The sequence below is a fragment of the Vanellus vanellus genome (genome assembly GCF_965231255.1).
Source record: "Vanellus vanellus genome assembly, contig: HAP1_SCAFFOLD_35, whole genome shotgun sequence".
Classification (NCBI taxonomy): domain Eukaryota; kingdom Metazoa; phylum Chordata; class Aves; order Charadriiformes; family Charadriidae; genus Vanellus; species Vanellus vanellus.
In genome coordinates, this window is record NW_028128889.1 from 1,696,248 (window position 1) to 1,707,828 (window position 11,581).

The 11,581-nt window shown below is 53.5% G+C and overlaps 1 protein-coding gene across 1 annotated transcript in view; it reads left to right on the plus strand.

Annotated features, from left to right (window-relative positions):
* LOC309683937 (scavenger receptor cysteine-rich domain-containing protein SCART1-like) overlaps positions 1 to 4,274 on the plus strand; it is a gene marked incomplete at both ends in the record, with an annotated part of 39,059 nt that extends 34,785 nt beyond the window's left edge. Inside the window, 4 exons of the mRNA XM_082499913.1 lie at positions 2,263 to 2,385; positions 2,553 to 2,627; positions 3,627 to 3,662; positions 4,206 to 4,274. Of these exons, the coding sequence (XP_082356039.1) occupies positions 2,263 to 2,385; positions 2,553 to 2,627; positions 3,627 to 3,662; positions 4,206 to 4,274 (303 nt within the window). The remainder of the gene's footprint in view (positions 1 to 2,262; positions 2,386 to 2,552; positions 2,628 to 3,626; positions 3,663 to 4,205) is intronic.
* Between the last annotated feature and the right edge of the window lie 7,307 nt (positions 4,275 to 11,581).

The following is an 11,581-nucleotide window of genomic DNA, read 5'->3' on the forward strand; positions in this document are numbered from 1 at the left end:
GCTCTTTGGGCAATTTCCAAAGCAAATATTCAAGTCAGTTGCCTTAAATCTTTTCACAGCTGATCCACAACAGATCTCTTATTGATACTTAGTCTCCCGTAAAGATAGAACCATACGCATAAGCCTCAAAAATGACATAGAAAGTCATGGAAGAACCTGAGCCATTCACAGGTCTCTTGAACCACTTGTCAATGTATTTTTATTTCTTTGAAGCCCTGACAGGAGCCTGTGTCATCTTTGGAACAAAACCAGTGACGCTTTGGATTCACTGAAACTCAGGCAAACCTCCCACTGATTTCAAAACCTAAACCAGATTTTTACTACCAGCCTTTGATTCGCAGCTTGTGTCTCATAAAAATAAATTAGCCTCACTCCCTCACAGACAGAGGACTCAAATAGAGCACTCTTTTACTTTCAGACCCGTGACATGGACTGCTGGATGGTTTTGGAAGGACAATTGGGAAGCACAGCGCGGTAGCTTGAATTACTGTGGCACATAACACTCGGAAGATGAGTTTGCAGAGGAACAAGATGAGTTTCCAGAGGAACATGTCCGCCTTACAAAGTATCCATGGATGTGCTGTCATAATGTTGATGTCCCATGAACTCAGTAGGGGCCCGGAGCCCAATGCCTTCAATGCTGCTGTGGCTCAGTGCAGCTGGTGGATTTGATGGTCATTCCATGACGTTACTTCTGACCATCAGCTACACCAAGAGGCAAGTGAATACATGCTGCATCTCCTGACTGAGACCTTACTGGCCTCCCAGTGCTAGCTCACACCGCCAGTAAAAATGCCGGTCTTCTTGGGATGCAGAAATCCATATATGCCTGTCCATTTGTCTCTCTCTCCTTCCAGTTGTGTGTATCTACAGGAGGCACAGAAGGGGTCCTGGAGCTTGTTGATCCAAAATACGCCCATCTTCATTAGGAGGATGTCCCCGCTGACAGAGGCACCAGCTATTCCCTCTGCTGTTTGGGGCAGTTGCATCCTTGAAGGGAGCAGTGATGGCCGATGCCGTGCGGGTCACAACTGGAAAGAATGGTGCATAGACACCGCACTGCTGGAGAAGGTCTTGCTTGGCTTATGCGAGCCAGGCCAGCAGCTTCACCCAGCGGCCCTCCCCACTGAGAGGGGAGAGCTGAACCACTTGTGTACAACCGCACACTGCCCCTGCCCCACACTGGCCAGAGGGTGCTGTGCAGGGCCCCCGGGATGGTGATGTGTGGGCCAGGGGTGCTGTGAAGGAAACCCCCCTGGAAAGCTGGGGAAAGCTGCAGGGCAGGCAGGGGGGAGAGGGAAAGGGAGGCAGTGCCCCTGGGGAGACAGCTCCAGCCCCCAGGCTGCTCTAAGCCCCGCTCCTGCAGGACTCCCCTGCCGCCAGGCTTTCCCGAAGGACAGCGACACCCCGGGTGTCAGGCTGCTCCCCCGGGACTGCCCCCACCTCTGGGCTCCAGCCTGTCCCAAGGGCAGCGAGGGAGCCCCAGGCGTGCAGGGTGCCCCAGGACCTGCTTGTCCCCGGTGCTCCTGGCACTGCCCTCCTCTGTGGGCTCTGCCCGCTGCCAGGGCTGGAGGGAGCCCCGGCATCCAGGATGCTTTATCCCCCCCCGACTCCCCCCAGTTGGGCCCTCTTGTGAAGCACCAAGCTTGCTGAAGGGGCTTCTGGTGCCATGGGCGCTGGGCAAACAGACCTTATCAGTGATGCTGTGGGGAAAAACATCCCTCCTCTTGCCAGGAGAGCTCTGTCCCCGCAATTAGCTGCGGGTGGCTGCCCAGGCACAAGGGCCTCCTTCATTGTGTCCCTCTGAACAGCCACATCCTGCTCAGTGATGGCAAAAGCCTGGGCCAAGGACGAGGGCATGGAAGGGACACTCTTTGAGGAAAAGGGCCAAGAGCTGTGGCCAAGTCCCAGCCAGGGACAGGGCTGTAGGCAGAACCTTGTTTGGGACAGGGCCACTGGGACCCACCGTGTGAGGGCAGTTCTGCAGAGTGGGACCCATGCTGTCTGGAGGGCACGGGATTTCCCCCTCTGTTCTGTGCTCTGGGGAGGTCACGGCTGGGAACTGGACCCGTGTGGGGCCACAGTGCAAGGGGAATGGAGTGGGCTGGAGCTGGGCACTGACACCAAGTCAGCACTTCCCCCAAGCTCAACCCTCATCTTCGGGGGCCCAGCATTCACCAGTGATCCCCATTTCCTCCAGGGACTGGAGATGCCAGTCATCCAGCTGTCCCCATTGCCTATGCCCCTGGTTGTCCTCTGTAGGGTGTGCAGCTGTCAGGGGTGCACTGCCCTCACCACCCGCTGATGCCTGAGCAGTTCCTGTGCAGCTGCCCCAGGCGGGAAGCTGGAGTGATGCCGGGGAAGTTGGCTGGATCGGTGCCGGAGGTGGGGGTCACTCTGTGCCAGAGCTGGGCTTGTTGCCAGGGCTGGTGTCTCTGCCAAGCCTGGCTTTGCCCTGGGGGCTCTCAGGGCTGGGAGGGGCAAGGAGTCCGGGCAGGGATAAATCTGCCCCTCACCTTCTCCAGCTTCACCCAGGACTCACCACTCCGCAGAGGAAGATGAAGGTCGCAGTGCTCAGCGTCGCGCTCCTCTTCACCATCCTGCTGTGCACCCTGGACGATGCTGAGGTGAGTCCTCAATGCCACAGGGAGGGGCTCAAGGCTGAGGATGGGTCCTGGCGGCAGGACATCTGCTGTCCTGCAGAATGACATTGTAGTGGTGAACTTGGCCTCTCCCTTTCCCATGCAAGGAGCTCCTCCAGGCTCCCATGCACCTCCAGCCCAAAGCAATGCAGCTTTCTGCCTCCCACAGTTCTGTCTGTTGTCTCCGCTTCCCCTGCAATTAACCTTCTGGTGCCCAGAGCCTGAGTTCCTCAATGAGTGGTCGGACCTGTCCCCTCCCTGAGAGAGTCCACTGCAAACTCCTCTAATGGCACCTGCCAATTTCTCATCTTGGTGCCCCCACATCTACCCCTTCTGGGCCTCCCCATCCCATCCTTTTGTGACTCTCACACATCACCTCCTTAGATCTCCTTAATGTCCTTTCTAGAGTCCCCAAATGATCTTCCTTTTATCATTCCCAATGACTTGCTTTCAGTCTTTCCCCTCATTCTTTTGCCTTTCATCGTGTCCACTGTGGTAGTGTCCCCAGATCACCTTCCTTCAAACCCAACTCCCAAACACCATCCCAATCCCCTTTTTTTGGTCCTCAGCAGTCCTCTCCTTCTGGCCCCACCGACCACCTCGCTTGAAGTCCCCGTATCCCCTTTCAATTTCTTTACCCCTCACTCGCATCCGACACAGTGCTGTCCTTTCAACACCCCCAACCCAGTCCCTTTGGGGTCTACTAATTCACCCCAGTGTCCTGTCTTTGGGTCCTCCCCTCCCCCATCCTCTTGGGAGGCCCTGAATTCCTCACACTATCCTTATCTCCATCCCGCCCCTGGTCCCTCTGTGAACAGCTATCCCAGGTGAAACTTGGGAGGAATGGAGCTGGAAGGAGTAGAAAGGATTTCCTGTCTCAGAGCAGGGGGAAGCCATCGGCCTGGGGGGAGTGGGGAAACTCGTGCCCCATCCACAGCCCCACCAAGGTCCAATCCAGACCACCCCTTTTCTCTCTTTCCCTAGGCACGCTTGGAAGGAAGTGGAAGTCTTAGCCTAGATGTAAGTAGTGGGATGGACTTGGGTAATGGGAGTGCAGTTTGGTCCCTCCCATCCCTTTCTGGGACCGAGAACATCTCAGTGACCAGTGAGGTCTCATGGTCTCTCTACAGGAGAAGGTACTCAAATCCCTGATAGGAAAGAGGTCTGAGGTGGGTACCACAAATTCTACTGGCCCCCAACCCTCCCCTCCTATGACCACAGTGATCCAGGGCATCCCAGTATACCCCTGTACACCCCACTGACACCCCAGAAAACACCTCTGCACCCCAGTCTTTTCCCAGGGAAGCCCCCTTCCCCAGGGTCCCCATTGCATTCCCATCCCTCCCATTACACCCCAGGATACCCCAGGATACTCCAGTACACAGCCAGTACCCAAGTGGGCCCCTTCCCCAGAACCCCCACTACTCTCTGTGCACCACCCTACAAACTCATGTACCCCATTCCTTCCCAGAAGCACCTTACCCAAGGACCCATTGCTTTCCCCTGTCTCCCAGTATACTGCAGTGCTCTCAAGTGTGTCCCTAACTCTCCCTTTCTCCCCAGCCTCCTGTGGCTGAGCTGGCAGTGGACCTTGCGCGCCAGAGACGTGTGGCTGTCGACGTTGATGTCTAGGTGAGCAGCATCAGGGTGTCTCCAGCCCCACAAAGGATGCTGAGCCCCGTGGGATCCCTGAGCCCTCTGGGTTGGGCAGAACTTGGCTAAGGGAGAGGGAAAGAGAGGGGACTGTCCATGGTCCATGTCCCAGCGTGACTGGGACAGAGCTGCCCCCATGCCTTTCGTTGCACCCAGTGGGGCTCTACAGACCCAGAGGGTCACCATGCAGGCCAGGCAGGGTCTCTGGTGCCATACACACCCCAAGGATCACCGTGAGGGCTGTGCAGGGTTCTGGGAGATTTAGGGGCATTGCAGGGTAGAGACACACTGGGCGAGGGACTCTGGGTGCCATATGGTCTCAGGAGAGCCAAGTCGAGTCCTTGGTCTGTTGAGGGCTCCAATTCCCAGCTCCTTCCCCAGGGCTCTGCAGAGAGAGACAGTAGGCGACAAGGCCACTCTCATGTCCCAGTTGACAGTGGGGGTCTCATTTGGGTCTCTCTCTTTCAGGACTGGAACTGGTGGTGACACCCTTGCCCTGTTCCCCTCCAGCAGCATGAGGAGATGATCATCCCTGGATGAACCCACCTGATCCCCTGGGAGCCCTGGGCCATTCCCCCCTAATGATCAATAAACCCCTTCAGCAAAGCTATTCTCTGCGTGTGTGTCCGTGTCTGTTTCGGTGTCCCCTTTCGCCTGCCAGTGCCCAGACGCCTGGGTCCTCTCTGGCTGTACCACGGCAATGAGCAGAGTGACTGAGGGAGTGTGGACACCTGGCATGTCTCTGTAAAGGAGATCCCCATTCCCACCCACCGTGTGCCCCCCAAGAAGGGCAGATTAGGGCAAACTGGAGTGGCCCCCCTTGAGGCTGGGAGAGGCGAAGGGCAGACAGTGCCAACCCTCGGGGCAGACGGTGCTTTGGAGGCACAACGGGAAAGTGGTTCTTACCTGGGCTGTAGTGAGCACCAAATGGCACCATTTGGTATTGGGGCAGGAGAGGAGCACGGGGACAGGCAGCCTGGGCCCCTGGGTCTTCTCCCTGCTGTGGGAGGGGGGTGGTTCCCTGCCCCATGGACTCAGCACTCCTGCCTTCACAGGTGATTTCAGAGCCCCGTGATGGGCCAATGTGCCTTCCTCAAGCCCCAGCCCGCATTCTTCTCCTGGGAATGCCCCATCACAGGCCAGGAAAGCAGGTCATGGGAATCAGATGCTGGAGAAGTGCTGGGTCCTGCACTTAGGTCACAACAACCCCATGCAACGCTACAGTTCTTGCAAAGTGTGGTTGGAAAGCTGCCTGGCCGAAAAAGACTTGGGGGTATTGGTGTACAGCCGGCTGTGTATGAGCCAGCAGCGTGCTCAGGTAGCCAAGAAGGCCAACAGCATCCAGGCTTGTATCATAAATAGTGTGGCCAGCAGCACTGGGGAAGTGATTGTTCCCCTGTTCTCGGCACTGCTGAGGCCTCACCTTGAGTAGTGTGTTCAGTTTCTGGCCCCTCACTACAGGAGGGACATTGACGCACTGGAGCATGTCTAGAGAAGGGCAACGAAGCTTGTGAGTGGTCTAGGAAACAAGTCTTATGAGAGGCGGTTGAGGGACCTGGGGTTGTTTAGGCTGGTGTTGTGGTTTTGGCTGGACTTCCACCAAAATAAATGACAGATGCTCTCCTTTAACTTGTCTCCCAAGGGAGAGAAGAATGAGAGAGAGAGAAACTGATGCTTTGAAAAGAAATAAAATTATTTTAACAAAATATTAATAATCAATTAATTGGAAGAAGATTTGATCCTAGTAATAAGAAAACAATGGAATATATTCAGTATATAGAACCCGTATGGAGCACACTGTATGACGATCACATCACTGGCAAGCACTGAGAAAGTTCCAGACTGGACTCAGCAACGGATGGGAACTGGACTGCGGATCAAGAGTCAGGAACGCACAGACCGGGATCAAAGGCAAATGAAAACACAGAGTCCTCCTTGGACACAGGCTATTGAAGGAGGAGCACTGACCCTTTGATCCCTCAGATTTTACTCTGAGCATGAGGCAGATGGGATCGAATCCCCCGTTGGTCAGTTTGGGGTCACCTGTCCTGTCCGCTCCTCCCCGCAGGTGGGACCCCTTTACACTCTTCTGCTTCCGACCCTCTAATGGGGCAAATACCAAAGTGAGCCGCCCTTGGGTGTTATAGCAATAAGTATAAGCAGGAGCCTCTCTGCATACCATGCCCGGGCATCAGCTATAAACACAGGTCTTATCCCTCTGAGGGTGAACAGTGTCTGCACAATGTGCTGTTAATTTCAGTAGTTAGAAGAGGCTCAGCTCAAAAGTGAAGTTACTGAACAAAAAATCCATTCTGCTTCACCTCAAACCAGGACAACACTTTTAAGATTCAGCTGGACAGGGTGCAGGGCCATCTAATTGACACTGTGCTTTTGCCAAGAAAGGTTGGAGCAGATGACCCTTGAGGTCCCTTCCAACCTGCTGTTCTAGGATTCTATTTTTTTCAGTGCTGTTCAGTGACAGGATCAGAGCCAATTCACACAAGCTGAAACACAGCTCCGAACATCAGGAAAAGTATTTGAACTGAGGAGTGGCACAGGTTCCCCAGAGAGGTTGTGGAGTCTCCATCCTTGATAATATTCAAGAGGCATCTGGACATGATCCTGGACAACTGGCTCTAGGTGGCCCTGCTGTAGAAAAGGTGTTGACCAGATGACATTTAGTAGTCTCTTCCACCCTCAACCATTTGGCAATTCTGTGAAAAGGTAAATGATCCTTGATCTGACCTTTGCCTCTAGTCTCAGGGGTCTGGGATTACTGAAGGCTCATCTAAGAAGCAAAGAGTGAGGTTGAAAGGGCATCAAATCCCTCAGCCTTGTCTATGTCCTGTGTCAGCAGGACTCCCGCCCCATTCAACTGTGGTCTCATGTTTTCCCAAGCCTTCCCTTTGCTGTTGACATAGTTGTAGCATCCTTTCTTGTTGCCCTTCATATCCCTTCCCAGATGAAACTGGAGCATGTTCCCCATGGGAGCATGGCTGTGATCATCTGAAGAAAGCCTTAATCTTCCTCAATCATCTGTAATGTTCCTGATTTCTTTGAGAAGACACCCACTACCTCACCCATGTGTCTCTGCCCACTAATTCATTTCTTCTCAGCTGACTCATCACCTCTCCCCAGGCAGAGATCCAGACATTCCCACTGCTCTCTCCCATGACCTGTTAGGAATAGGTCCAGAGGAGGCCACGAAGATGAAGAGAGGGCTGGAGCACCTCTCCTTTGAAAACAGGCTGAGAGAGTTAAGAGAAATTTGGAGAGGGACTTTTTACAAGGGCATGTAGTGATAGGACGAGGGGGAATGGCTTCAAACTGGAAAAGGCGAGATTTGGAATAAATATTAAGAAGAATATTTTCAATTTGAGGGTGGTGAGGCACTGGAACAAATTGCTCAGGGAAGTTTTGGAGGCCCCATCCCTGGAGGTTCTCAAGGTTGGACAGGGTTTTGAGCTTCCTGCTCTAGTGGGAGGTGTCCCTGCCCATGGCAGGGATATTGGAACTACATGATCTTTGACAAAGTCCTCAGAAGAGGTTTTCAGGATTCTGTTGGACAAAGTGAATTGAAGGATCTCGGGGTGAATTCAAGGTTGACTCTGTTGTGAGCAGCAGGCTGATCTAGAGACATTCCAAACTCCCTCCCAACTTGAACAGTTCTGTGATAAACCTGTCATTTCTGATAATGGTTACTGTGGTTCCTGCAGCCATTAATTCCTCATCTGCATGTGGGTTAGCACCAAGCATGGTAGCCCCAGAGCCAGACCCTCACAGTGGTGTCCTGTTGCCACCAGGACCTGAACCATCTTCAGCTCAGTGTTTCACTGTGGGTGACTGCTTGTTCAGACAGAACAGGCTGTCCCTACAGCCTGCAACAGCTGTGCATTGCAACAGGGTGACCAATGAGAGCGACACATGCAGAACGTGATGATATGAGAGTGACAATATTCCAATATCCCTGCGGTAACATGGAAATCCAATAAAATCTGTTCGGACTGTAAGAACCCTAAACGTCTCAGGCATGCATTGGTAAGGTTGACTTTGTCAGTAGGAGAGGCTGAGAGAGCTGAAGTTGTTCAATTGTGAGATTAGGGGGCTTTGGGCAGAACTAAAGATGACAGTTCTACCACTCCCAAGAGATCATCAATAAGGTGCCTCCAGGTTCTTCCTTGATGTGTGTGAGGAAACACTGTTTACCCACGAAGAGAGTGAAGCACTGGAGCAGGTTGGACAGCAACATTGTGCTGTGTCATTCCTTTGAAGGTTTCAAAGCCAACATGAATAAATCCCTGAGCAACCTGGTGTAACCTGATAGCTGCCCTTGCTGTGAGATGGCCATTGGCCTAAGGAGCTTCTGCGGTCCCTTCAACATGAGTGATTCCATGCTTCTTTCCACCACAGCTCTTCCCTTTATCATGGGAGGGAAAGTACTCAGACTCTCCAGGACCCTGAAAGTAAGTCAGACATAGGTTTGGTCAGATCATCTGGGTCATTCTTGTCCCACACCAGTCACTGCTGCTCACATCCAGAGCTTCTTGGCAGGAACCCCCAAACCAGCCTTGATCTAGTCCTTAGCTTCACCTGCCATTTCCTTTCTCCCTCTTTTCTTCCCTTTGATCCTTCTTGTACCCTCCAACATAAACAGCAGACCTCCCTTTGCTCTTTCCTCACTGGCCCTGGCTTTGCTTGCTTTGCAGCTGTTTATGAAATGGTCACCATGGATAACCCTAAATTGGAAAAAAGTTGCACTAAAGTAGCACCACCTGTTAGTATCTGTAGTGCCCTGCAACTCCCTGGGTTGTTACCTTTTGAGGGACACCACCATCAGAGTTAACATCTGCACATTAATGTTAGCAGCTGACAAAAGGGAGCTTCAGTCCAGGGGGGGCTTGAGAAACTCTGGGATTTGGGCAACAGAAAGCCTTTGAAATTTTACACAGAGAAGAGGCCAGTGGTGCATCAGGGGGAAGATTAATACAGTAGAGGAGGGCATCCTGGGACCTGCCTGGCTGAGTGGGCACCCTGAGGAGAAGGGCCTGGGCACCACGAGGGGTTCCATAGGTGCCGGTAGGGCATGCTCACCATGAACAGGGCCAGGTGTATGTGGAGCAGCATTAGGAGGAGTGTGGGTCACCCACATCAGGGGAGCTGTCATCCTGCTCCACTGAAACCTCGTGTGGCCACCTCCGGACTAGCGTGGCCCTCTTTGGGAATTCCTGTTCTAGAAAAGTAGGGAGGAATGGAGAGTGTCCAGAGGAGGTCTGCCAATACGGGATTCATGGCCTCAAGCACATGCCCCATTTGGGCAGGCTGAGGGACTTGGGGTCCTTCAGCGTGGTGAAGTGGAGGCTCAGAGCATCGCAGTCACAACATCTAACTGCTTGAAGGGTGGTTTCAGGGATGGTGGAGCTTTTCTTCATAGTGGTCAAAAAGCAGGAGATAATGCCACAAAGTGTGGCTTGGGAGGCTGAGACTAGAAAAGAAGAGAAGGAAATGTCACTCCAAGGGCAGTGCTGTGGAACAATCGGACACCCAGAGGGAGGCTGGACCAGCCCATGGCTTTGTCTTTCAAGGAACACCCAGGGAGGATGGAGAGATATCAGTAAGGGCAGTGAGTTATTGAGGTGAAAATGAAAGACAATTGAGTGCCTTCAAAGAAAGAAGGGGGCACTGAAAGCCCCCACCAGACATGATCTCTTCTTCACCATGGCTATGGCTACTATCTTAGCCACCAAGTCCTACCAGAAGATACTTTAACCTTTCTCACGAAGACCTCATTACCTCCTTGCCTCACCCAGAAGTGTCATGCCATACTCCTGCCCTCGGCATTGCATATCCCCACATCACACTGCTCCCTGAAGAGCCCTGAGCAAGGGGTGAGGGACCAGATCTCCTTTCCCAGGGGCTGCAGGTCAGAGCGTGGCCCTTTGGCTCAATGTAACACATTCAGGTTTCCTCAGCATCAGAGCCACCTTTAATTTTCCTTTCCCTACCTGTCATTATTGACTCCTGTTTTCTGCTCTAATGAGCCCCTGGGGAGGCTTTGTTGGTAATGGTCCTCAGTGGGACCCATTAACACTCCAAGAAAGTGTTGGTTTTGCAGATGACATCGAAGTTCTGCTTCTTGAGAAGTTTCTTGTACTTCATCTCAGCGTCTGAGGTTCATGGACTGTGTCTCAAACCCACCAGAGGGGTCATTAAAATGCCTTGGGCTGGTGCTGTGCTGCTGAGCTGGGCCGGGCTCTTGGGACAGAGGGAGCACTTGGTGAGTTGGTGCTGCTGTAGAGAGACAGCTCTGCCCAGGAGCAGCTCCTCTGCAAAGCGCAGCAGGGCTGAGGGAACAGCTTCAGGCACGACGATGAGATCAGCAGTGCAGAGAGAGCTTAAAGGCAGTTGGGAGTGGAGGACAGCTGAGAGCTCACAGTGGGAGAAAGCTTCACAGCCCTCTGCACGGTAAGTCTCGGGCTGCAGGGCACTGCCACCGCAGCGTAGAGGAGGATAAGGGTGTTCTCCAGAGCAGGGCTTCCCTGCAGCACCGTCAGAGGTACAGGACTGCCTTGTCCTGGGGATGGCTGCAGGGGTGTGCAGGCGGGTGTGCAGCCAGGGGTGCCCAGGGCTGTCCTTCAGAGCTGGGTCCCTGTGCCCCGGGGGGCTGTGTGCCTTCCCAGTGAGCTTCTGCCCTCAAGGATGTGGCATCCAGGGCAGCAGCTGCCTCATCTGTGGCCAGAGCTCGGGCAGAAGAGACTCTCCTGAGCACCCCTCTGTCCCTCCCTGGCCTTGCCTGCCTTGGCAGAACCATTGGGCCATTTCTCCTTGCTTCTCCACCCATCCCTGCTCTTGCTGCTGCTCTGGTTTTCTGGTTCTCTGGGATGGGGCTTCAGCAGCAGCTCAGTGACTGCTCCTGCAGGTCCTGCCATGCTGATTTGTCCATGGTGCCCCAGCCCCCTTCCAGCCTGTGGGTCTCTAGGCAATGCATTCCACGGTCTGGAGATAAAGCTGACATTTTGTTAAGGACACCCCATCTTCTGGGCATCCAAAAGCTCCCAGCTTTTCACTGGGGAGTGGAGGTTGAAGATCTGCACTTTGAAACCTGGATTCCTCTGATCTCTCTGTGATCATCCTCCAGAGCAAAGAGGTGCAAGAAAAAGCAGCTGAGCTTTTCTTCAGCTTTCTTCAGCTGAGCTGAGCTGAGATGGACAGATGGTCTGTCCATCTATCCAAGACGGATGGACAGACCAGCTCTCATCTTTCTGCGATAAGGCTCTGTCCTATTGCCT